The 26,298-nt window shown below is 51.6% G+C and overlaps 2 protein-coding genes across 16 annotated transcripts in view; both read left to right on the forward strand.

Moving 5' to 3' along the window:
- Positions 1-26,298, forward strand: part of LOC115076338 (rho GTPase-activating protein 33-like) — a 152,590-nt gene that overhangs the window by 102,761 nt on the left and 23,531 nt on the right. Inside the window, 3 exon segments of the mRNA XM_029577646.1 lie at positions 15,454-15,658; positions 22,427-22,551; positions 22,638-22,712. Of these exon segments, the coding sequence (XP_029433506.1) occupies positions 15,454-15,658; positions 22,427-22,551; positions 22,638-22,712 (405 nt within the window).
- On the forward strand, positions 10,295-13,608 carry LOC115076339. Of its 15 annotated transcripts, none has more exons than XM_029577656.1 (6): positions 10,295-10,661; positions 10,799-11,933; positions 12,066-12,179; positions 12,247-12,862; positions 12,999-13,293; positions 13,452-13,608. In XM_029577656.1, exons 1-6 carry the CDS (start codon positions 10,367-10,369, stop codon positions 13,577-13,579), a joined length of 2,583 nt encoding a protein of 860 aa, XP_029433516.1. In that variant the 5' UTR covers positions 10,295-10,366; the 3' UTR covers positions 13,580-13,608. The 15 variants fall into 15 exon arrangements, with proteins under 15 accessions (XP_029433516.1, XP_029433515.1, XP_029433518.1 ...); XM_029577655.1 differs by having other exon boundaries at positions 12,999-13,203; positions 13,294-13,608; XM_029577658.1 differs by having other exon boundaries at positions 12,999-13,203; positions 13,429-13,608.

Genomic DNA, 26,298 nt, shown 5'->3' on the forward strand with positions numbered 1-26,298 from the left:
TGAAAGCATGAGTGATTGATTGTTAATGATCATTGTCAAGTATTATCAGTTTGTCCACAGTTTGGCTTTTTTCAGAGAATGCTGGTGGACTGATGTCAAGGCAGGACTGTATATCCGTGATGTCAGCTTTTACTCCGTTTCTATCTGCTGGTAGAAGTGTATTACCTACTGGTGGGGACTGGCCTGCCCTTATTAGAGGAAAGCAAATTATCAGGTAAGTAGCAATTTCTCCTTGCTTAATATATGTTTTTTGTTTTTGTTTGTTAACCTTTATTTTCCTAGCATGTAGCAAAGTGGACTCATGACCAATGGGTTTATACTCCCCTGCCAGCAGATGGAGACAGAGTCAGGTTTCAAAGCTGACGTCACCCTAGATACACCCCTGCAGTGACCTCAGTCCTTCAGTATTTCTCCGTCTCCAGCAGATGCGGACATGCTTTTCCTCTGGGGATCGCTGTACCTTTTTGAAGAAGAAATTCTACTTTTAAATTGGAGAAAAGATTGACCTTTAGGTATCTCCTGCGGTGATACCTAAAGGTCCCTCCCCCAGTTGAGAATTCCTGAGGTGATTTCTGAGATCCCTCAGAGGTCTGCCTTGGTCCGGTAGCCGGTTCCCGGCGTGGACCTTGCTGTTGAAGCAGCTGAAAAGCAGCAGGTGCAGGAAGCAGAGCGCAGCAGTGATGGCCAAAGCCCTCTCCCCCACAGCCAGAGACCATTTCTGGACTCAGCCGGTAAGCGCTGCGCCCAGGTAAGTTTAAAACAAAAAAAAAAAAAAGAAAGAAGAAGATTTACCTCCCGATTCAGAGACATTTGGAGTGGTTTCGGTAAGACTTCCTCCGGTCTCCTTGCTCTGTGCACCGTACCAGTGTCATTCCCGACCCCATTGGGGTAAGGGGACGTGGGCTTCTGAGCGGGATGAGCGGCCCCCAGGTGGGCTAGGCCCCGCTTTAGGCTTGGTCGGCACACTGTGTGGTAGGTTGCACATACCACCGTAAAGCTTTGGTATGTGCAGTGTGTGCCAGCTGTGCGCATAACGCCGTGCACAGGCTATGCACATAACATCGCACATGAATGTACATTTGCAACTTACTAGGCACAGAATACAGGTAAAGCCAGTCACACGAGCTGTGTGTGCACCTCGCTGCGGCCCGCAGAGGGGCCCGAAATCTGTGCGTATAAAATTTTAAGTGCGAGCCGTCTGAACACGATGTAACCATCGCCAATGGCTCCGGCAGCAAAGAAACATAAGCGCCTTTCTCTCTGCGCTGCTTGTCATATTAGGGCTGCACAGTCTGACCTGGATTCTTGCTTATGTCAGCATTGTGAGGAAGCCCAGGGAGAGCTGGCCTCCCGGACTTTACTAAGCCTGACTCCTCCCATTCAGAGGATGGGTCAGCCACAGCCTTAACTGAAAGTACCTCAAATCTGAGTAACCCCGGTCATCCATGGGAGAAGGAAATTTAGCAGCACCTACCCCAATACCTCCTGTGCTAGGCATGGACCCGGCCGCCTTCTCTTGGGTGGAATTCTTTCAAGGCCTTCAAGCCTTTGTACAGACGCAGTCTGCTGCTTCACCTTGCCCCTGTCCGGATGGAACCTCAGCCTGGTAAGCCCTCCCTCTCCCAGTCCTATCGGCAGACCTCGAGGCATGCCTCACCTCACCAAGTGTATCCCTGGTAAGGACCCGGACGGCACGGATGAAGAAGAGGATCCAGATTCCTGGGAAATCCCCCCTAGTTTAGAACTGTATCGGACCATGTTGTGGTTTTTCTCTAGAGACGACTTGCTGGCCCTGGTTTCCCAGACCCTGAAGATGCTGGGATTTCCAGGGTTGGACTCTGTGACGGAACCAAAGAAGAATCCCATTCTGATTTCCCTACGGAAAGCCTCTTGCTACTTTCCAGTACTGGAAGCCTTCCAGGAGTTGATTGACCTGGAATGGGATGCCCAGAAGCAAGTTTTAAAGGGGGACGAGCGTTAGAAGCTCTATACCCACTGGATCTGGCAGTGACAGAACGTTTGCGTTTCCCTAAAGTGGATACCGTGGTCTGTGCCGTCTCTAAGCGAACAACTATCCCAGTGGAAGGAGGAATGGGCTTAAAGGATGCGCACGATAGGTGGATGGAGACCATCCTTAAACAGGCCTTTACACAATAGCAATGACCTTACAGATTGCTTCTTGTTGTGCACTGGTAGCTCCTTTGTGCCTACTCCTCTCTTGGGAGGTGGATGACTCAGGGGCAAATTCCAGAGCGGTTATGGAACCCGCTGCCACCTTTATAACTGAAACGGGCTTGGACCTAGTCCATGCCTCAGCCAGAGGAGTGGCCTCAGTGGTAGCAGCCAGAAGACAGCTATAGCTGTGGAATTGGGCAGCAGATTTAACCTCCAAGGCAAACCTCACAAAGATGCGCTTTAAAGGATCACTCCTCTTCGAAAGCGAATTGGAAAAGCTGGCCAGTAAATGAGGCGAATCTCCAGTACCCCGTTACCAGAAGATAAGAGAAAGCAGTTACAGCGCCCCTCGCCCATGAGGGGTTGATCCAGGGGCTCCCAACATTTCAGAGGTCTCATTTCTTTGGAGGGTCTCAGTCCTTTCAGAGTCGGCAGCCCAAGAGAGGTTCAGGTTCATCCCAAACCCCCCAAAGAAGTTTTTGCCGACCCACCCTTGGAATGAGGAGATAGGGGGTCAAATATCCGTCTTCTACCAATGGTGGGTCGAGATAACTTCGGACAAATGGGTACTGGAGGTCATACGAGAAGGATATGCGCTGGAATTTCACAGCACTCCTTGGGGCATATTCATGATATCTCCTGGCCACTCCCAGCACAAGAAGCAGGCAGCAGAGACTACCCTGTTAAGGCTCCTCAGGATGAGGGTTTTAACCCAGTACCTGCACCTCAGGGAAATATGGGGTGTTATTCCATCTATGTCAGGGATGGCGAACTCCAGTCCTCGAGGGTCACAAACAGGCCAGGTTTTCAGGGTATCCACAAGAAATATGCATGAGAAAGATCTGCATGTACTATCTCCACTGGATGCAAATCTTTCTCATGCGTGCTCATTGTGGATATCCTGAAAACCTGGCCTGTTTGCAGCACTCGAGGACTGGAGTTTGCCATCCCTGATCTATGTCATCGTACCCAAGAAGGAAGGTTCCTTTCCGCCCCATCCTGGACTCAAGAGCGTCAGCCAACATCTACGAGTGTTTCATTTCTGCATGGAAATCCTACACTCCGTGATAATGGCCGTACAATCAGGAGAGTTCTTAACCTCCCTGGACCTATCCGAGGCCTACCTACATATTCCAATCCGGCAAAAACATAGTTTCCTACGCTTTACGGTACTGGGTCGCCATTCCGGGCACTGCCATTTGGCCTGGCCGCCTCTTGAACATTTTCCAAGATTATGGTGATCGTAGCAGCAGCGTTGAGAAAAGAGGGAATCCTGGTGCACACGTACTTGGACAACCATGGAAGAGAGTCTCCGGGTGACCAATAGGGTGACCACCTTGCTTCAAGAACTCTGTTGGGTCGTAAACCTGGACAAAAGTAGTCTCAAACCTTTCCTGTCCTTGGAATATCTGGGAGTCTGGTTCGATACCAAGCAGGGCAAGGTCTTCCTCCCGACCATGAGTATAAGGAAATTTATGTCCCAAGTGCATCTATTGATGAACACAATACACCCGATGGTGTGGAGCTATCTATAAGTCCTTGGTTTGATGGCAGCAACCCTGAAATCAGTGCCATAGGTGAGGGCACATATGCAACCACTTCAGTGCTACCTGCTATCACGTTGGAACCCACTGTCTCCTGACTATTCGATTCGTCTCCACTTACAGATGGAAGTATTCTCTTGGCTCCAGTGGTGTCTGAAGGAACATAAGAACATGCCATACTGGGTCAGACCAAGGGTCCATCAAGCCCAGCATCCTGTTTCCAACAGTGGCCAATCCAGGCCATAAGAACCTGGCAAGTACCCAAAAACTAAGAAGATCCCATGTTACTGTTGCTAGTAATAGCATTGGCTATTTTCTAAGTCAACTTGATTAATAGCAGATAATGGACTTCTCCTCCAAGAACTTATCCAAACCTTTTTTAAACCTAGCTACACTAACTGCACTAACCACATCCCCTGGCAATAAATTCCAGAGTTTATTTGTGCGTTGAATGAAAAAGAACGTTCTCTGAATAGTTTTAAATGTGCTACATGCTAACTTCATGGAGTGCCCCCTAGTCCTTCTATTATCTGAAAAAGTAAATAACCGATTCACATTTACCCGTTCTAGACCTCTCATGATTTTAAGCTCATCTGGGCAGGGGTGTACCCCTATCCCCTCCGAACTGGCTGGTCCTCACGACAGATGCGAGCCTCTGGGGCTGGGGAGCTCACAGCTAGGAACTGGCAGCCCAGGTGCGTTGGACCAAGGAAGAGACCCTCTGGAACATAAACCACCTGGAAGCCTGGGCAGTCAGATTGGTATGTCTACAATTCAGCCAAATACTCCAGGGTCAAGCGGTCTGTGTAATGTTGGACAACGCAACAATAGTATCCTACATCAACCACCAGGGTAGAACCAAAAGCCAGCAAGTATCACAGGAGATAGATCTCCTTATGGATTGGGCAGAAATAAATCTACAGACGATCTCATCCTCCCACATTGCAGGAAAAGACAATGTCATAACAGACTTTCTAAGTAGGGAGAGTCTGGATCCATGGGTGTTGCTGGCCAAAGCCTTTCAGCTGGTAGTAGATCGCTGGGGTTATCTGTCCATCAGCCTGCTGGTCACATCTCACAATGTGAAGGTTCCACGATTCTTCAGGCGCAGAAGAGATCAGTTGACCCTGAGAATGGGCGCTCTTGTTCAGACCTGGCTGGAAGAGGAGCTGCTATACACCTTTCCTCCTTGGCTCCTCCTGGGCAAGGTCATTCGCAGAATCGAGCACTACAGGGGATTAGTTCTACTAGTAGCTCCAGACTGGCCCAGGCATCCGTGGTATGCAGACATGCAGAGACTCCTGGTGGAGAGCACCTTGTGCCTCCCACCGCACAGGGATCTGCTACAGCAGGGACCTATCCTTCACGAGTATTCGACTTGATTCTATCTTACGGTCTGGCCCTTGAGAGGGCTCGACTAAAGAAAAAGATGGATGTAATTGCCACCTTATTCTGCGTGTGGAATTTCTCTACGTCCCTAGCGTATGTGTGGATCTGGAGAGTATTTGAGGCCTGATGCGAGGAATGCGGTGTTTCCCCTCAGACGGTCAAAATCCCACTAATTTTGGAATTTTTGCAGGACGGTTTAAATAAAGATTTGACCCTTAACTCCTTGAAGGTCCAAGCAGCGGCTCTCTCCTGTTTCAGGGGTGAGGTGAACGGAACCCGCCTAACGGCTCATCCGGACATGGCCCGTTTTCTGAAAGGGGTGAAGCACTTCCGGCCACCCCTACGTTGGCTGGTTCCCTTGTGGAATTTAATGTAGTATTGGAGTTTTTGGTAGGGCCCTTCTTTTGCCACTGCACGGACTTTCCTTGCGTTTATTAACCCTGAAAACAGTTTTCCTGTTGGCTGTATGCTCGTTCCCTGTAAGTACCCGGATCAGTCCAGACTGCTGGGTTTGCCTCCCTTCCAGCAGATGGAGACAGAAAGTTTCACAGGCACTACCTCTTAACCTGGTGTGCCATCTGCTGCTCCTCAGTATTTCTCTGTCTCCAGCAGATGGAGGAGGTGCAAATTTTGCGGTTCTGACCCAAGTGTTACTTCAAAACAAAAAAGAAGACAGAAGTGGCCTCATAGGGAGTAGCTAGGTCCTGGTGGACCATCCTCCCTGGTCGTAGGCAGGGGTTGGGAACCTCAATTATTTGGTGCTGGGGGTGATAATTGGTGGTCCAGTTCACTCCTCCCCCCCTTTTCAGTCTCTCCTTTAGCCTCTGCCTTTCTTTAGAAAAGGTCCCATTTTCTTTATTTACCTTAATTTCACTGCGATAAAGTAAAAATTAAAAAAAGCAAGAGCAAAGGTAGTCTGAGCGGACAGCAGATGGGAAGGCTGCCTGTCATGAAACGCGGCCGAGCAGGATCGTCCAGTTGCTGGTGAATGTTCGGGGGAACTTTCCCCCGCCCTCCCCAGGCTTGTCAGCGTTTTGTGACATGGCCTGGGCACAGCAGCATGCCGCGCACAAGCCGTTGCTCACACTGTGGGGATCTGTTTTCCTACCGCGATTCGGCTGAATGCTGTGATCGTTATCTCTCTGGAGAGGAGAATCCTCCGAGTACATCCGCACTAGTCTTGGCGAAGCAGTATTGCTCTGGCAGAGCAATTGCCGCCCCAGACGTACAGGCCGATCCGTTCCTCTCAGCGCAGGAACGATGGCCATTTTGTAGGTTTTGCGTGGCAGAGGCAAAGGCATTAGGAGGAGGGGATATCCATCTGGCGCTCTCTCCCGCTGATTTTCGCCCCAAGGCCACAGGAGGCCGCTCTAATGGGGGACCCCAGTACCCTGGGAGGGTTTTTTGGGGGTCAGCCTGCATTTTCCCCAGAGTTCATTCTTTTAATGCACCAGGCCTTTCTGGCCAGTGGTGCTCAGAAGAGGGGGCCTCCACCAAGTCAGGTTCCAGAGGGTCTGTCTGGGAAGGTGGCCAGAAAGGAGGATCCGCCAGTGGCGACGCGGATTTGGATACCACACCCCCATGGTGTGTGTGTGTGTGGGGGGGGGTTATCCCGGAGTTATGGCCGACCCTCTCCTTGGATTCTACATAGGGGGTTAGCTGACTCTCTTTTATGAGGAGTGGTCAAGATCGCGTCAGACCAGTGGGTTCTCAGCACGATAGAACACGGCTACGCATTAGAATTGGCTCATCTGCTCCACAACCTTTTTCTGGTGTCCCCTTGTGGGTCTCCTTGTTGTTCGCCAGACCCTGGAGCGGCTCCTAAGTCTGGGGGCCATCGTTTCGGTCCCTTGATCAAAGCACGGAACTGGACATTCCTCCATTTACTTCATCGTCCCAAAGAAGGAGGAAACCTTTCGGCCCATCTTGGACTTACAGAAGGTGAACGTAGCTCTCAAGGTGCCCCGTTTTTGGATGCAGGCGCTCCACTCAGTCATTGCAGCATTACAGGAGGGTGAATACCTGGCATCCCTAGATCTGACGGAAGCCTAGCTCTACATTGCGATTTGCGGGACCATCAGAGGTTCCTCAGATTTATGGTTCTGGGCAACGTTTCCAGTTTTGTGCTCTACCATTCAGCCTTGCCACGGCTCCACAGACCTTCACCAAAGTTATGGTGGTGGTGGCAGTGGCCCTATAGAATGAGGGGATTCTGGTGCATCTCTATCTAGACGATTGGCTCATCCGAGCGAAGTCAGCGGACCAATGCTCGCAGGCAGTGGATGTGGTCTTACACTGCCTGAGGTCCCTGGGCTGTGGGTGGTCAACCTTGCCAAGAGCTGTCTAGCCCCATTCCAATCTTGGACTTTTTGGAAGCATGTTTCGATACTTGAATGGGCAAGGTTTTTCTCTCAGAGGACAGAATTCTCAAATTGTGCAGCCAAGTCCGGAGCCTATTGCAAGCCTCAGTGCCCAGGGTCTGGGATTACTTGCAGGTTCTTGGTTCCATAGCATCAACCTTAGAGCTATTCCCGTGGGCTTTTGTGGGCTTTTGTGCATATGAGACCTCTACCAGCTGCTTTGCTGTCCCGCTGGAACCCGTTTTCGGAGCAATTCCACCTCCTGCTGCCACTTACAAATGTTGCCAGGTCCAGTCTTTTGTGGTGGCTTGCCCAGGACCATTTGGAGCGCGGGATGAATCTGGAGATACCCCAGTGGATGGTGGTGACAACAGATGCCAGCCTGTCCGGCTGGGGAGCAGTATGTCAGACTCGGTCGGTTCAGGGCTGGTGGTCTCTGGTGGAGGTGTCCTGGTTGATCAGTCATCTTGAGACAAGGGCCATCTGGCTGGCTCTGGAGAGCTTCCTTCCCCTCCTGCGCAATCAGGCGGTTAGAGTCTTGTTGGACAGTGTGACAACTGTAGCCTATATCAACTGACAGGGAGGAACCAAGAGTCATCCTGTAGCTCTCAAAGCGAAGATGCTGATGTCTTGGGCGTAGCAACTTCTAGCAATGTTGGCAGCATCACATATTGCGGGATTGACCAATGTACAAGCGGACTTCCTCAGCTGCCAACAGTTGGACCCAAGGGAGTGGGAGCTGTCCAATACCTCCATGCGCCTGATATGTTGCAGGTGGGGTGATCCTCATGTGGACCTGATGGTGACGCACGCAAATGCAAAGGCGCCGTGCTTTTTAAGTTGCAGAAGGGATTACGGCGCGGAGGGAGTCAATGCATTGGTAGTCCTTTGACCGCACAACGTTCTCCTTTACATGATCCCTCCTTGGCCGCTAGTGGGCAAGGTAATAAGGAGGATAGAACGTCACCGGGGATGAGTGATTCTCGTGGCTCCAGAGTGGCCACAAAGACCTTGGTTCACGGACCTTGTGAATCTGGCCTTTAGAAGAAGACCTCTCCGTCTCGGTCATCTTCTAAATCTCCTTCGTCAGGGCCCTATATTTTTCGATAAGGCAGATCACTTTTGTCTTGCAGCCTGGCTTTTGAGAGGCAACAGTTGAGGAAGAAAGGCCATCCAGAGGTGGTTATTTCTACCCTACTGTGGGCCTGGAAAACCTCTATGTCTGTGACATATGTTCGTGTCTGGAAGGTCTTTAAGTTCTGGTGCCAGCCTCAGGGGGTGAATCCTCGAAAGCTTCGGTGACTTAGTTCTTTCCTTTCTGCAGAATGACCTTGAGAAGGTGTTGTCCTATAATTCCCTGAAGGCTCAGGTCTCTGCTCTGGGATGTTTGAGGGGCCACATCCAGGGTGCTCCTTTGGTGACTCATCCTGATGTGGTGCATTTTCTTCGGGGTGTAAAACATGTGCGCCCACCGACTCACAGACTATGCCACTCCTGGAGCCGGAACTTGGTTCTCCAGGGTTTGTGCAAAGCCCCCCTTTGAGCCACTCAGGAAGACCATTTTGAAGGATCTCACGTTGAAGGTGTTTTCTTTTGGTGGCGATTTGTTCAGTCATGAGGATCTCTGAGCTTCAGGCCTTGTCCTGCAGGGAACCCTTTCTCCACATCTTGTATTCCGGAGTTTCGCTATGAACAGTCCTGAGCTTTTTGCCAAAGGTGGTCTCCGCTTTTCACCTGAATCAATTGGTGGAGCTTCCAGCCTTTCCTGATGTGGAGTTGAGAGGTCCTCATTTGAGTCAACTCAGAAAGCTGGATGTTGCTCTATCTGGAGGCTACCAATAGATTCCGTTTATCGCATTACCTTTTTGTTTTGTGGCATGGTGTGAAGAAAGGACAGTCTGCATCTAAAGCACACCTTCTCCAGGTTCTATCGCCTGGATGTTCAGGCCCACGAGGATGCAGCCTTTGCAAGGGCGGTGTTAACTGGACCGTGGGCAGCCTCCCACCCCAATTGGGAGTAGCTGTTGTACATCTCTTTGGTCCTGAGTCCAATTGGTTACACGCTAGGAAATACAGAAATTACTGACCTGATAATTTCATTTTCCTTAGTGGAGACAGGTGGACTCAGCATCCCACCCACGGCTGCCAAGAACAGTGCCAAGGATTCGCCCGTGGAGTGGATATTGATTCCAGGAGATTACGGGTAAACCGTCATCCAGTCCCTAGATCAGGGCATCTATATTCTTACTGGGGTTCATTATTTGGTTGAGTACAGTTATGGTTATCTGTTTTTAATCGTTTTTTTCGATAGTATGTCCACAGTGACTTTTAAAGAGAATACTGAAGGACTGAGCTCACTGCAGGGGTGAATCTAGGGTGACGTCAGCTTTGAAACGTCTCCATCTGCTAGCAGGGGAGCATAAACCCATTGGCCCAGAGTCCATCTGTCTACAGTAAGGAAAACAAAATTATCAGGTAAGTAATCTCTCCAATCTATGCATGTGTGGACTAACATGGCAGCCAAAGTCCTTCACTCTAGTGCTTGGATGCTGACAGGATGCTGGTGATTTCTGTGCATGCAATGTCAGCCGCCTGTGCTACTGAGGTATAAAATCAACAGAGCCTGTCCCAGGTGGATCTTATCATGCCCCATTCTTTAATTATAAACCCCTGACCTCCCTCTCTTTCAGTGCCCCTGCCGTCCCTACGCAAGATGTCGTGTCGCTCCGAGAAACGCAAGCTCCTGACCCTTCAGGAGGCACTGAGCAAGGTCCAGCAGAGACAGGAGGAAGGGATCCAGGACTGGGTATAACCTGGGGGAGGGGGAGGGGGAGAGGGCCACTCTGAGGGGGCGGTGCCTGACTTTCCTGCTCGTGCTGTAAAGGGTGCCAGCTTTGGATGAGCATCGTGGCACACACTGGGCCTAGAGATGGAATTCGCTTTGCCCAGAAATCTGTTTACCTGCAAACATCTTATACCAACACCACCTGCCTCAGCAGGAGAGCAAAACATGGAGAAAAATGGTCTGGAAAAATACCCCGGATTTGTGTATCTTACTGTTTAACACCGATGTCCAATTGGGAAGAAGTGGTGAGGAGTGTGAGCCCCTCTTATGGGGGTGATGGGCACAGCCTGAATGGTAGAAGGTGCAATGGGATTGTGAAGCACAACTCGCTGCCCTTACTGGTATCAGGTGCTGCCTCTTACTGGTATCAGGTGCTGCCCTTACTGGTATCAGGTGCTGTCTCTTACTGGTATCAGGTGCTGTCCCTTACTGGTATCAGGTGCTGCCTCTTACTGGTATCAGGTGCTGTCTCTTACTGGTATCAGGTGCTGCCTCTTACTGGTATCAGGTGCTGCCCTTACTGGTATCAGGTGCTGTCTCTTACTGGTATCAGGTGCTGTCCCTTACTGGTATCAGGTGCTGCCTCTTACTGGTATCAGGTGCTGTCCCTTACTGGTATCAGGTGCTGCCCTTACTGGTATCAGGTGCTGTCTCTTACTCGTATCAGGTGCTGCCCTTACTGGTATCAGGTGCTGTCTCTTACTGGTATCAGGTGCTGTCTCTTACTCGTATCAGGTGCTGCCCTTACTGGTATCAGGTGCTGTCTCTTACTGGTATCAGGTGCTGTCTCTTACTCGTATCAGGTGCTGTCCCTTACTGGTATCAGGTGCTGTCTCTTACTGGTATCAGGTGCTGTCTCTTACTCGTATCAGGTGCTGCCCTTACTGGTATCAGGTGCTGTCTCTTACTCGTATCAGGTGCTGTCTCTTACTGGTATCAGGTGCTGCCCTTACTGGTATCAGGTGCTGTCTCTTACTGGTATCAGGTGCTGCCTCTTACTGGTATCAGGTGCTGCCCTTACTGGTATCAGGTGCTGTCTCTTACTCGTATCAGGTGCTGTCCCTTACTGGTATCAGGTGCTGTCTCTTACTGGTATCAGGTGCTGTCTCTTACTCGTATCAGGTGCTGCCCTTACTGGTATCAGGTGCTGTCTCTTACTGGTATCAGGTGCTGCCCTTACTGGTATCAGGTGCTGTCTCTTACTCGTATCAGGTGCTGTCCCTTACTGGTATCAGGTGCTGTCTCTTACTGGTATCAGGTGCTGTCTCTTACTCGTATCAGGTGCTGCCCTTACTGGTATCAGGTGCTGTCTCTTACTGGTATCAGGTGCTGCCCTTACTGGTATCAGGTGCTGCCCTTACTGGTATCAGGTGCTGTCTCTTACTGGTATCAGGTGCTGCCCTTACTGGTATCAGGTGCTGTCTCTTACTGGTATCAGGTGCTGTCTCTTACTGGTATCAGATGCTGTCTCTTACTGGTATCAGGTGCTGCCCTTACTGGTATCAGATGCTGTCTCTTACTGGTATCAGATGCTGTCTCTTACTGGTATCAGGTGCTGCCCTTACTGGTATCAGGTGCTGCCTCTTACTGGTATCAGATGCTGTCTCTTACTGGTATCAGGTGCAGCACCTGATACCAGTAAGGGCAGCACCTGATACGAGTAAGAGACAGCACCTGATACCAGTAAGGGCAGCACCTGGCTCTAGCTGCTGTCTCTTACTGGTATCAGATGCTGTCTCTTACTGGTATCAGGTGCTGCCCTTACTGGTATCAGGTGCTGTCTCTTACTAGTATCAGGTGCTGCCTCTTACTGGTATCAGGTGCTGCCTCTTACTGGTATCAGATGCTGTCTCTTACTGGTATCAGGTGCTGCCCTTACTGGTATCAGATGCTGTCTCTTACTGGTATCAGGTGCTGCCCTTACTGGTATCAGGTGCTGTCTCTTACTGGTATCAGGTGCTGCCTCTTACTGGTATCAGGTGCTGTCTCTTACTGGTATCAGGTGCTGCCCTTACTGGTATCAGGTGCTGCCTCTTACTGGTATCAGGTGCTGTCCCTTACTGGTATCAGGTGCTGCCTCTTACTGGTATCAGGTGCTGTCTCTTACTGGTATCAGATGCTGTCTCTTACTGGTATCAGGTGCTGTCTCTTACTGGTATCAGGTGCTGCCCTTACTGGTATCAGATGCTGTCTCTTACTGGTATCAGGTGCTGTCTCTTACTGGTATCAGGTGCTGTCTCTTACTGGTATCAGGTGCTGCCTCTTACTGGTATCAGGTGCTGCCTCTTACTGGTATCAGATGCTGTCTCTTACTGGTATCAGGTGCTGCCCTTACTGGTATCAGATGCTGTCTCTTACTGGTATCAGGTGCTGTCTCTTACTGGTATCAGGTGCTGCCTCTTACTGGTATCAGGTGCTGCCCTTACTGGTATCAGATGCTGTCTCTTACTGGTATCAGGTGCTGCCCTTACTGGTATCAGGTGGTGTCTCTTACTGGTATCAGGTGCTGTCCCTTACTGGTATCAGGTGCTGCCTCTTACTGGTATCAGGTGCTGCCCTTACTGGTATCAGGTGGTGTCTCTTACTGGTATCAGGTGCTGCCTCTTACTGGTATCAGGTGCTGTCCCTTACTGGTATCAGGTGCTGCCCTTACTGGTATCAGGTGCTGCCTCTTACTGGTATCAGGTGCTGTCTCTTACTCATATCAGGTGCTGCCCTTACTGGTATCAGGTGCTGCCTCTTACTGGTATCAGGTGCTGTCTCTTACTGGTATCAGGTGCTGCCTCTTACTGGTATCAGGTGCTGTCTCTTACTGGTATCAGATGCTGTCTCTTACTGGTATCAGGTGCTGCCCTTACTGGTATCAGGTGCTGCCTCTTACTGGTATCAGGTGCTGCCCTTACTGGTATCAGGTGCTGTCCCTTACTGGTATCAGGTGCTGCCCTTACTGGTATCAGGTGCTGCCTCTTACTGGTATCAGGTGCTGTCTCTTACTCGTATCAGATGCTGTCTCTTACTGGTATCAGTTGCTGCCCTTACTGGTATCAGGTGCTGCCCTTACTGGTATCAGATGCTGTCTCTTACTGGTATCAGGTGCTGCCCTTACTGGTATCAGGTGCTGCCTCTTACTGGTATCAGGTGCTGTCTCTTATGGATTACGATGGCATTGCTTGGCAGTTTCATTGGAAGCCGATGAGAGAAGAGAAATAAGGCGAAGAGATGGACAAAGTTGTAACCCCTGTAACCAGTCTGAGCGGACAATTTAGTCATTAAATGCTTCCCCTCTTTGATTTCACCTTCTGTTGGTTATATTTTTGCTTATTTATAAAGAAGTCAATCTTGTCTTTTCTTTCCTGTGGCAATGTGTAACGGGAGGGCGGGCGGGAGGACTGGAGGACCCCCGGGGAGCGTTTACAGAATGTGACGGGATGGATGAAAAGGAGCTTCCCATGCACAGAGCTGCCCCGTGGCATTTTCTCGGGTTTCAGCTGGCATGTTGTAGGTTCGGGTCCCAAGGTCTCTGCTGAAAAATGGAGCTGCAGCACGGTGGGGCCCTTGCATGTGATAATACCACACGTTGCACTTGGGAGATCCTCATCCGAGTCACTCAGCACCTAACCGGGGTCAGCAAAACTGCTGGGGAGAACGGCAGGGAGAGGCTGGACTGGGTCGCACGGAGTGAGAGCGTGGAGAAGCTGACCCCAGGAGTGCGCTTCTCTGGAGCTCCTGTTCCGAGTGCCAGACACCGTGTGAAATGCGGCGCTTCTGGAATATGTCTTGGCGAAGGAGGTAACTGGAATTTTGCGGCTTCTTGCTGGCCGTGCCCTGTTCTCGCTTCCTGGCTCTAGCTGCGTAGATCATCTGGTAAATGCCGCTGCTCAGTCCCATGCCTAACGCTCAGCAGTGCCTTCACAAGCAGGAGGCCACTTGCTTTAACTCTGGCTTCAAATGATTTTCTTTGCACTGTCCGATTCTGCGGCTACTTTTGAATGGAGCGCCTTGCAGGATCTGCGCTATTCCACTGCCTAAAGCACTGCTGCATGGCACACTGGATCTGCACTGCTCTTTAAACTCTCCACTGCAAAGTGCACAGATTCTACGCTGCTCTTTGGTCTCCTTATTGAACAGTGTGCAATATATATATGGGCTGCTCTTTGATCTCTTCGCTGCTCAGTGCACTGGATCTGAACTGCTAGCTGACCTTCCCAGTTCCCTGGATCTGTGCTGATCTCTTATCTCCTTGTTGCTCAGTACCCTGGACCTGGACTGATCATCTCAGTGTGCTGCTCTTTGATCTCCACTGCTCGGTGCCCTGGTTCTGGGCTGCTGCTTAATCTCCTCATGGTCCCTGATCATGGCTGCTTGTTGATCCTCACTGCTTAGTGCCCTGGATCCAGGCTGCTCGTTGATCTCACTGCTCAGGTGCACTGGTTCTGGGCTGCTGCTTAATCTCCTCATGGTCCCTGATCATGGCTGCTTGTTGATCCTCACTGCTTAGTGCCCTGGATCCAGGCTGCTCGTTGATCTCACTGCTCAGGTGCCACTGGATTCTGGGCTGCTGCTTAATCTCCTCATGGTCCCTGATCATGGCTGCTTGTTGATCCTCACTGCTTAGTGCCCTGGATCCAGGCTGCTCGTTGATCTCACTGCTCAGGGCACTGGATCTGGGCTGCTGCTTAATCTCCTCATGGTCCCTGATCATGGCTGCTTGTTGATCCTCACTGCTTAGTGCCCTGGATCCAGGCTGCTCGTTGATCTCACTGCTCAGGGCACTGGATCTGGGCTGCTGCTTAATCTCCTCATGGTCCCTGATCATGGCTGCTTGTTGATCCTCACTGCTTAGTGCCCTGGATCCAGGCTGCTCGTTGATCTCACTGCTCAGGGCACTGGATCTGGTCTGCGCTTTGATTTTCTCACTGTGCATCCTATAGAAAACAGATAATTAAAGCACAATTAAAAATCAGATATTTAGAAGAAATACTTAAATTTGGATCAGTGCTTTTGTGGGAGGTGGGATTCTTCTAGCAGTGTTACAAAAATGTTCAGACATCTCTGACACAGCGCTCCTCCAAGGAAGGAATCGTACAAGTGTTTCACAACAGCTGAAGGATCTCCTTTTTGTTTTTCCTGACTCTCTTAGGCCGCTGTGCTCTGGCCAGACCCAAGTCACTCCTGGTGAACTGCACCCGGCTGTTAAGCCTGGAGGAAGCTCAAGCTAGGAGTCAACAAGCCCTGCTTACTGGCTCTTGTGCTGCTCAGGGAAAGATGATGGAGCCAGATGGGGGAGTAGGGGACCGAGGAGTGCCAGTGAAATTCCACACGGTCATCGAACTCCCCGATGAGAGGTAAGGACTGAGAATTCTGACAGAAGGTACATCGCTGGCCTCTGTGTGAGTGGTTAGCTGAGAGAGAAATAGGGAGCTGCTTCTTCTCTTAGCAAATGAACTTGGGACAGAATATGAGAGAGAGACGCAGAGCTGGAGAGTACAGGGAGAGAGAGCAGAGCTCAAGTTCCATAGAGAGAGTGAGGGGCAGAGCTGGAGAGGACAGGGAGAGAGAGAGCAGAGCTTGTTCCATAGAGAGAGTGAGGGGCAGAGCTGGAGAGTGCAGGGAGAGAGAGCAGAGCTCAAGTTCCATAGAGAGTGTGAGGGGCAGAGCTGGAGAGTGCAGGGAGAGAGAGCAGAGCTCAAGTTCCATAGAGAGTGTGAGAGGCAGAGCTGGAGAGTACAGGGAGAGAGAGCAGAGCTCAAGTTCCATAGAGAGAGTGAGGGGCAGAGCTGGAGAGTGCAGGGAGAGAGAGCAGAGCTCAAGTTCCATAGAGAGTGTGAGGGGCAGAGCTGGAGAGTACAGGGAGAGAGAGAGCAGAGCTCAAGTTCCATAGAGAGAGTGAGGGGCAGAGCTGGAGAGTGCAGGGAGAGAGAGCAGAGCTCAAGTTCCATAGACAGAGTGAGGGCAGAGCTGGAGAGTACAGGGAGTGAGCAGAGCTCAAGTTCCATAGACAGAGTGAGGGGCAGAGCTGGAGAGTGCAGGGAGAGAGAGCAGAGCTCAAGTTCCATAGAGAGTGTGAGGGGCAGAGCTGGAGAGTGCAGGGAGAGAGAGCAGAGCTCAAGTTCCATAGAGAGTGTGAGGGGCAGAGCTGGAGAGTACAGGGAGAGAGAGAGCAGAGCTCAAGTTCCATAGAGAGAGTGAGGGGCAGAGCTGGAGAGTGCAGGGAGAGAGAGCAGAGCTCAAGTTCCATAGACAGAGTGAGGGCAGAGCTGGAGAGTACAGGGAGTGAGCAGAGCTCAAGTTCCATAGACAGAGTGAGGGGCAGAGCTGGAGAGTGCAGGGAGAGAGAGCAGAGCTCAAGTTCCATAGAGAGTGTGAGGGGCAGAGCTGGAGAGTACAGGGAGAGAGAGAGCAGAGCTCAAGTTCCATAGAGAGAGTGAGGGGCAGAGCTGGAGAGGGCAGGGAGAGAGAGCAGAGCTCAAGTTCCATAGACAGAGTGAGGGCAGAGCTGGAGAGTACAGGGAGTGAGCAGAGCTCAAGTTCCATAGACAGAGTGAGGGGCAGAGCTGGAGAGTGCAGGGAGAGAGAGCAGAGCTCAAGTTCCATAGAGAGTGTGAGGGGCAGAGCTGGAGAGTACAGGGAGAGAGAGAGCAGAGCTCAAGTTCCATAGAGAGAGTGAGGGGCAGAGCTGGAGAGTGCAGGGAGAGAGAGCAGAGCTCAAGTTCCATATAGAGAGAGTGAGGGGCAGAGCTGGAGAGTACAGGGAGAGAGAGAGCAGAGCTCAAGTTCCATAGAGAGAGTGAGGGCAGAGCTGGAGAGTACAGGGAGTGAGCAGAGCTCAAGTTCCATAGAGAGAGTGAGGGGCAGAGCTGGAGAGTACAGGGAGTGAGCAGAGCTCAAGTTCCATAGAGAGAGTGAGGGGCAGAGCTGGAGAGTGCAGGGAGTGAGCAGAGCTCAAGTTCCATAGAGAGAGTGAGGGGCAGAGCTGGAGAGGACAGAGAGAGAGAGCAGAGCTCAAGTTCCATAGAGAGAGTGAGGGGCAGAGCTGGAGAGGACAGGGAGAGAGAGCAGAGCTCAAGTTCCATAGAGAGAGTGAGGGGCAGAGCTGGAGAGTGCAGGGAGTGAGCAGAGCTCAAGTTCCATAGAGAGAGTGAGGGGCAGAGCTGGAGAGGACAGAGAGAGAGAGCAGAGCTCAAGTTCCATAGAGAGAGTGAGGGGCAGAGCTGGAGAGGACAGAGAGAGAGAGCAGAGCTCAAGTTCCATAGAGAGAGTGAGGGGCAGAGCTGGAGAGTACAGGGAGAGAGAGCAGAGCTCAAGTTCCATAGAGAGAGTGAGGGGCAGAGCTGGAGAGTACAGGGAGAGAGAGCAGAGCTCAAGTTCCATAGAGAGAGTGAGGGGCAGAGCTGGAGAGTACAGGGAGAGAGAGCAGAGCTCAAGTTCCATAGAGAGAGTGAGGGGCAGAGCTGGAGAGGACAGAGAGAGAGAGCAGAGCTTGTTCCATAGAGAGAGTGAGGGGCAGAGCTGGAGAGGACAGAGAGAGAGAGCAGAGCTTGTTCCATAGAGAGAGTGAGGGGCAGAGCTGGAGAGGACAGAGAGAGAGAGCAGAGCTTGTTCCATAGAGAGAGTGAGGGGCAGAGCTGGAGAGGACAGAGAGAGAGAGCAGAGCTTGTTCCATAGAGAGAGTGAGGGGCAGAGCTGGAGAGGACAGAGAGAGAGAGCAGAGCTTGTTCCATAGAGAGAGTGAGGGGCAGAGCTGGAGAGTACAGGGAGAGAGAGCAGAGCTCAGTTCCATAGAGAGAGTGAGGGGCAGAGCTGGAGAGGACAGGGAGAGAGAGCAGAGCTCAAGTTCCATAGAGAGAGTGAGGGGCAGAGCTGGAGAGTACAGGGAGAGAGAGCAGAGCTCAAGTTCCATAGAGAGAGTGAGGGGCAGAGCTGGAGAGGACAGAGAGAGAGAGCAGAGCTTGTTCCATAGAGAGAGTGAGGGGCAGAGCTGGAGAGGACAGAGAGAGAGAGCAGAGCTTGTTCCATAGAGAGAGTGAGGGGCAGAGCTGGAGAGGACAGAGAGAGAGAGCAGAGCTTGTTCCATAGAGAGAGTGAGGGGCAGAGCTGGAGAGGACAGGGAGAGAGAGCAGAGCTCAAGTTCCATAGAGAGAGTGAGGGACAGAGCTGGAGAGGACAGAGAGAGAGAGCAGAGCTTGTTCCATAGAGAGAGTGAGGGGCAGAGCTGGAGAGGACAGGGAGAGAGAGCAGAGCTTGTTCCATAGAGAGAGTGAGGGGCAGAGCTGGAGAGGACAGGGAGAGAGAGCAGAGCTTGTTCCATAGAGAGAGTGAGGGGCAGAGCTGGAGAGTTCAGGGAGAGAGAGCAGAGCTCAAGTTCCATAGAGAGAGTGAGGGACAGAGCTGGAGAGGACAGAGAGAGAGAGCAGAGCTTGTTCCATAGAGAGAGTGAGGGGCTGAGCTGGAGAGGACAGAGAGAGAGAGCAGAGCTCGTTCCATAGAGAGAGTGAGGGGCAGAGCTGGAGAGGACAGAGAGAGAGAGCAGAGCTTGTTCCATAGAGAGAGTGAGGGGCAGAGCTGGAGAGGACAGAGAGAGAGAGCAGAGCTTGTTCCATAGAGAGAGTGAGGGGCAGAGCTGGAGAGGACAGAGAGAGAGAGCAGAGCTCAAGTTCCATAGAGAGAGTGAGGGGCAGAGCTGGAGAGGACAGAGAGAGAGAGCAGAGCTTGTTCCATAGAGAGAGTGAGGGGCAGAGCTGGAGAGGACAGAGAGAGAGAGCAGAGCTTGTTCCATAGAGAGAGTGAGGGGCAGAGCTGGAGAGGACAGGGAGAGAGAGCAGAGCTTGTTCCATAGAGAGAGTGAGGGGCAGAGCTGGAGAGGACAGAGAGAGAGAGCAGAGCTCAGTTCCATAGAGAGAGTGAGGGGTAGAGCTGGAGAGGACAGAGAGAGAGAGCAGAGCTTGTTCCATAGAGAGAGTGAGGGGCAGAGCTGGAGAGGACAGGGAGAGAGAGCAGAGCTCAAGTTCCATAGAGAGAGTGAGGGGCAGAGCTGGAGAGGACAGGGAGAGAGAGCAGAGCTTGTTCCATAGAGAGAGTGAGGGGCAGAGCTGGAGAGGACAGGGAGAGAGAGCAGAGCTTGTTCCATAGAGAGAGTGAGGGGCAGAGCTGGAGAGGACAGAGAGAGAGAGCAGAGCTTGTTCCATAGAGAGAGTGAGGGGCAGAGCTGGAGAGGACAGAGAGAGAGAGCAGAGCTTGTTCCATAGAGAGAGTGAGGGGCAGAGCTGGAGAGGACAGAGAGAGAGAGCAGAGCTCGTTCCATAGAGAGAGTGAGGGGCAGAGCTGGAGAGGACAGAGAGAGAGAGCAGAGCTCGTTCCATAGAGAGAGTGAGGGGCAGAGCTGGAGAGGACAGGGAGAGAGAGCAGAGCTTGTTCCATAGAGAGAGTGAGGGGCAGAGCTGGAGAGGACAGGGAGAGAGAGCAGAGCTTGTTCCATAGAGAGAGTGAGGGGCAGAGCTGGAGAGGACAGGGAGAGAGAGCAGAGCTTGTTCCATAGAGAGAGTGAGGGGCAGAGCTGGAGAGGACAGAGAGAGAGAGCAGAGCTCAAGTTCCATAGAGAGAGTGAGGGGCAGAGCTGGAGAGGACAGAGAGAGAGAGCAGAGCTTGTTCCATAGAGAGAGTGAGGGGCAGAGCTGGAGAGGACAGAGAGAGAGAGCAGAGCTTGTTCCATAGAGAGAGTGAGGGGCAGAGCTGGAGAGGACAGAGAGAGAGAGCAGAGCTTGTTCCATAGAGAGAGTGAGGGGCAGAGCTGGAGAGGACAGAGAGAGAGAGCAGAGCTTGTTCCATAGAGAGAGTGAGGGGCAGAGCTGGAGAGGACAGAGAGAGAGAGCAGAGCTTGTTCCATAGAGAGAGTGAGGGGCAGAGCTGGAGAGGACAGAGAGAGAGAGCAGAGCTCAAGTTCCATAGAGAGAGTGAGGGGCAGAGCTGGAGAGGACAGAGAGAGAGCAGAGCTTGTTCCATAGAGAGAGTGAGGGGCAGAGCTGGAGAGGACAGAGAGAGAGAGCAGAGCTTGTTCCATAGAGAGAGTGAGGGGCAGAGCTGGAGAGGACAGAGAGAGAGAGCAGAGCTTGTTCCATAGAGAGAGTGAGGGGCAGAGCTGGAGAGGACAGAGAGAGAGAGCAGAGCTCAGTTCCATAGAGAGAGTGAGGGGCAGAGCTGGAGAGGACAGAGAGAGAGAGCAGAGCTTGTTCCATAGAGAGAGTGAGGGGCAGAGCTGGAGAGGACAGAGAGAGAGAGCAGAGCTTGTTCCATAGAGAGAGTGAGGGGCAGAGCTGGAGAGGACAGAGAGAGAGAGCAGAGCTTGTTCCATAGAGAGAGTGAGGGGCAGAGCTGGAGAGGACAGAGAGAGAGAGCAGAGCTTGTTCCATAGAGAGAGTGAGGGACAGAGCTGGAGAGGACAGAGAGAGAGAGCAGAGCTTGTTCCATAGAGAGAGTGAGGGGCAGAGCTGGAGAGGACAGAGAGAGAGAGCAGAGCTTGTTCCATAGAGAGAGTGAGGGGCAGAGCTGGAGAGGACAGAGAGAGAGAGCAGAGCTCGTTCCATAGAGAGAGTGAGGGGCAGAGCTGGAGAGGACAGAGAGAGAGAGCAGAGCTTGTTCCATAGAGAGAGTGAGGGACAGAGCTGGAGAGGACAGAGAGAGAGAGCAGAGCTTGTTCCATAGAGAGAGTGAGGGGCAGAGCTGGAGAGGACAGAGAGAGAGAGCAGAGCTTGTTCCATAGAGAGAGTGAGGGGCAGAGCTGGAGAGGACAGAGAGAGAGAGCAGAGCTTGTTCCATAGAGAGAGTGAGGGGCAGAGCTGGAGAGGACAGAGAGAGAGAGCAGAGCTTGTTCCATAGAGAGAGTGAGGGGCAGAGCTGGAGAGGACAGAGAGAGAGAGCAGAGCTTGTTCCATAGAGAGAGTGAGGGGCAGAGCTGGAGAGTACAGGGAGAGAGAGCAGAGCTCAAGTTCCATAGAGAGAGTGAGGGGCAGAGCTGGAGAGGACAGGGAGAGAGAGCAGAGCTTGTTCCATAGAGAGAGTGAGGGGCAGAGCTGGAGAGGACAGAGAGAGAGAGCAGAGCTTGTTCCATAGAGAGAGTGAGGGGCAGAGCTGGAGAGGACAGAGAGAGAGAGCAGAGCTTGTTCCATAGAGAGAGTGAGGGGCAGAGCTGGAGAGGACAGAGAGAGAGAGCAGAGCTTGTTCCATAGAGAGAGTGAGGGGCAGAGCTGGAGAGGACAGAGAGAGCTCGTTCCATAGAGAGAGTCAGGGGCAGAGCTGGAGAGGACAGAGAGAGAGAGCAGAGCTTGTTCCATAGAGAGAGTGAGGGGCAGAGCTGGAGAGGACAGAGAGGAAGGAGGTTGAGCACAATTTGCATACTTGGTAGTGCAGGTGCGGGGCAACTTTCCTCTTTATTATATTTAGAATAACTTTCATATTTATCTTTTTAGTGCATCTGTATTTTGTTTGGTCTCTTATCAGCCTTTTGTGGTATTTTGCTTCATTGTATTTGTCCAAGACGTACGGGGCAGGCGGGTTTTATGGATTTGTACTTCTAGCTTGCCTTAGAAAGATTAGACGTCTATAGATGCAATGAAGAGGGAACGTGGACTGGGTGGGCAGTGTTGCAGGACCCTAACGGATCTTTTAAGATGGAGACTCCCTTAGTTTTCCCTGTACCTGTGCGAGTTTTTGTGCAAATGATTCTGTGATTTCAGAACATAGGATCTGGAGGCCGAGGCCTTGCCCCTTAATCCTCCCGCTCACCAAGCAGGGTTGTGCCTGATGGCTCAGCAGGCTCCTGTGTGCATCCCCCGCCTTTCTCTCCAGCCGTGGCTCTGTGTCTTGTATATGGCAGTCTCGTTCGTTTTGGGGGTCTCTCCTGTCTTTGAATCTGGATGGGGGTATCTCGTTGGCATGGGGATCTTTCTTGTGCTCTGTGGGCGTGAATGTTCGCTCTCTGTGGATGACCCTTTCTGCAAGTTTAATTAGCTGCTGTACGGTTAGGTGAGGGGGTGGGAAGAGGCAAGGGAGGGAGAGAGAGGGAGAGCAGGTTTAGGGTGCGGAGGGAGCCTGTCTCTGAGCCTGTTTCTGTGTTGCAGGAGAAAGCCACGAAAAGCAACAGGGGGCAGCTGGAGGTTGTTTTTCGCACTCGGGAAAACGCCGGTTTCCCTGCGGAGGAAGTCACGCCTTGGGGACCTCTTCAGTGTGGGGCAGTCTCCAGCAGGTGAGGAGGGGGGGAGGCAGGACCCAGACTCTAGATTACGTCCTCATGAGTGGCTTTCTGACCTCGCTTCTCTTTCTGTGTTGTAGGAGTGAGAGCAGAAACGGCGACGCTACGATCGGCAAAGAGTGAGGAGTCTCTGACCTCGCAGACCAGCAGCACAGGTAAAAGGACAGGCAGGGGCCCCTTCTGGTCCCTAAGAGCCGGTGACAAGGGCCCCTGCCCATCCCAGGAGAGCACTAAATCCTTGTCTGTGCTGTTCTCCCTGCCACTGACACAACATCAGGCCGATACAGTACAGTGCGCTCCGGAGGGGAGAGAGCAGAGCTCAAGGTGGAGCTCCGGTGGGGCGCACTGTTACCCCGCGTTTGGACGCGCGTTTTCGAGGCGCTACCTTTACCCCTTATTCCCAGGTAGCCTCCTGGGCAGAATGCCAACTGGTGTCACTGCAAGAGATTTGCCGGGCGGCTACTTGGAAATCTTTACGTACTTTTGCCAGGCACTACCATGTGGACGTCCGGGCCCCAGACATTGATGGCTTTGGTGAAAGTGTTCTTCGAGCAGGACTCTCTCAGTCCCACCCTGGTTAGGGAAGCTCTGGTACATCCCAGGAGTCTGGACTGATCCGGGTACGTACAGGGAAAGGAAAACCAGTTCTTACCTGCTGATTTCCGTTCCTGTAGTACCACAGATCAGTCCAGAGTCTCAGTCCGCGCGATCTGTTTTTTTGTTCTTGAATAACTCTGAGGAATGGCACAGGTTTCTCGTTAATCCTTTCAATAGAGGTTTTGAATTGCATTATAAATGTTACTCTTTGCTCGTTCTGGGGAATTTGATAGTGTTGAGTATTGGAAACCTTTTTGACTTTTTATGCTTGGGTGCTTGGTAATACCTGGGAGCTGCGGGTGGCACATGGGGGTAAGAGGCGGTGCCTGTGAAACGTTCTTTGTCGCCACCTGCTGGAAGGGAGGCAAAGCCCAGGAGTCTGGACTGATCTGAGTAATTACAGGAACAAAAATTAGCAGGTAAAAAACAATTTTCCTTTAACCAAGTAGACGTGGGGAAAGCCACTGCTTATTCCTGGGCATGAGCAGCATGGGATCTGTCTACTTTTTGGGATCCTGCCAGGTACTTATGACCTGGATTGGCCTCTGTTGGAAACAGGATCCTGGGCTTGATGGACCCTTGGTCTTGACCCAATATGGCAATTCTTAGGTTGTTACATTGGTTTCATGGAGCGTGAAAGGGAAATTCCTCTTCAGCCAGTCAGACCAGTCCAATCACATGGATGTATGCTCCCCTACTGACTGAAGACAGAGACAGAGGGCTGCTGGTGTCATCCTGTATGGGAACCCAGGCTGACCTCGGCCTGCCAGTCCCGTGCTGAGAGCTGAGGCCTCATCCAGGCCGGGTGAAAGGGAATTTTGATGGCTGCTCCTGGTCTTTCAGGCTGATTCTCCCCTGGTTGAGCACATCCAAATTCATAGCAGTTGGCGGTCCTGGGGCAACATCTTGCAGGCTGATCCTGAATGCCTGTACAAAATGTCCTGGGCTAGTTAGTACTCCTGGGGGAATTCTGCACACACAAACTTAAAATTCTGCAAACTTTATATTGGGTCAAAATAACACAATATACAGGACAGTCTTAAATAATTAATTTAAAATGTAATACAGAAAAAAGTTATTACTTAAAGATGCAGAGTTTTAAATATTTTGAGCAGATTTTCCCTTCTAGTTCACTGTAACAGTGACTCTTCCATCCTCACTCCCTACTCCCATGGCCACTCGCCTTTCATTTTGCCCCCCTCAGACCCCAACTCCTCCACCTGCCACTATCCCCCCATACGGGCTCCCTCTGTCCTTCTCTCTCTCTCTCTGTCCTTCTCTCTATCTACAAGCATTTCCGGACCCCAATTAATTTAACATCTCGCCATCATGACATAAATATCAGCCACTTCAAAGTTACTCTTTTGTAATTATCGTTAGCCATTGTTAACCTGTCCTTTATTTTTCTCTCCTCGCCCAGTTCTTTACACCCTTGTTATATGTAACTGCTTTCTTCCGCACCATTGCTCCAGTTTGAAGTTTATTATGCACCCCTGTTACACTGTGAACCAGCATGATGTGACTGCTGTCATGAATGCCGGTATATAAAAAAAATCTTAAATAAATAAATAAATATCTCTCTCTCTTTCTCTCACGCACACGCGCACACACACACACACACACACACAGGCTGCCTCTCTCTAGTGTACATACACACCCCCTTCATACAGGCTCCCCCCACCCCCCCTCTCTCTCACACACACACATCCCCTCATACAGGCTCCCTCTGTCCTTCTCTCTCTCTCTTTCTCACACACACACACACACACACACAGGCTGCCTCTCTCTATTGCACATACACACCCCTTTCATACAGGCTCACCCCCCCCTCTCTCACACACACGCACACAAACACGCACACACAGGCTGCCTCTCTCTAGTGCACATACACACCCCCTTCATACAGGCTCCCCCCCACCCCACCCCCTCTCTCTCTCTCTCACACACACATCCCCTCATACAGGCTCCCTCTGGCCTTCTCTCTATCTCTCTCTCTTTCTCACACACACACACACACACACACAGGCTGCCTCTCTCTAGTGCACATACACACCCCCTTCATACAGGCTCCCCCCCCCTCACACACATCCCCTCATACAGGCTGTATGATTCCCTTCTTACTGGTCCGTATCAGTAAATCTTTTATTATCTGACTCTGGGAAGCATAGAGGGAGCCGTAACTCCTCATCTGTCTGACAGACTGCTTCGGTGAGGAGATTTGCATCTGGAGCCTGAATGAAGACACAGAACTTTCCCAGGGTGGGATCTCCTGTCTGGGCATTCACTGGATCAAAGGCGGGCATTTTGCTACGCCACTGGGGTTTCGGGAGAGCGGCCTGTTTAGCTTGATGCCTGGTGACTGTTTTTACTTCTACGCCGGAGACTCGTTCATTTGCCAGAGCCTCTCTGACGTGGCGCCCTCCTTGGCCTGTTGGTCTGCAAGGTCATTGCCAGCCTTGACTTTAGAATGACCTTTTACCTTTTTCCAGTAGACTTTCATTGCTTTTTCTTGCACTAACTGATCTAAGGCCAGAATCCATTTGTGGTGTTTTGGAATCTCAATTTGTTATTAGATTTTCTAGCGGGGACTTCCTTCAGACCAGTGCGCAGTCTGTCATTAAGCCTCTTAACATTGAAGACGGTATTCCTGGTGGCAATATGTTCTGCCCATCGCATCTCCGAGCTGCAGGCACTGTCCTGTCGGGAACCCTTCCTTAGGTTCACTCCTGGAACCATACAGCTGCGCGTCGTTCCCTCCTTTCTACCGAAAGTGGTTTCCAAGTTTCATCTGAACCAAGCCATCTCCCTACCATCTCCGGAGCAACATAAGGACTCGGAAGATTACCGCCTTCTTCGCCATCTAAATATCGGCAGACTCATGATGTGATACTTGGAACAATCACAACAGGTGCGCAAAACGGATCGCCTGTTTGTACTCCACAGCGGAAAGAATCAAGGCGAAACTGCCTCCCAAGCGACCATAGCTCGCTGGATTAAGGAAGTAATCAAGGCGGCCTACATAGAGGCAGGAAAGCCCTTACCCCTACAGGTTAAGGCTCATTCTACTAGGGCCCTGGCAGTATCCTGGGCAGAAGCCAAACTGCTGTCGCCCGCCGAGATCTGTCGTGGAGCGACGTGGTCCTC

Source organism: Rhinatrema bivittatum, chromosome 14 (assembly GCF_901001135.1).
Source record: "Rhinatrema bivittatum chromosome 14, aRhiBiv1.1, whole genome shotgun sequence".
Classification (NCBI taxonomy): Eukaryota; Metazoa; Chordata; class Amphibia; order Gymnophiona; family Rhinatrematidae; genus Rhinatrema; species Rhinatrema bivittatum.

Excerpts from the sequence above, each read along its gene's own strand:
- LOC115076339 (XM_029577647.1), top strand. The coding sequence starts at position 10,367 with ATGAGCATCGTGGCACACACTGGGCCTAGAGATGGAATTCGCTTTGCC. Across the intron at positions 11,934-12,065 it reads CTGTCTCTTACTGGTATCAG|GTGCTGCCCTTACTGGTATC; the intron begins GTGCAGCACCTG and ends TACTGGTATCAG. Across the intron at positions 12,180-12,246 it reads CTGTCTCTTACTGGTATCAG|GTGCTGTCTCTTACTGGTAT; the intron begins GTGCTGCCCTTA and ends TACTGGTATCAG.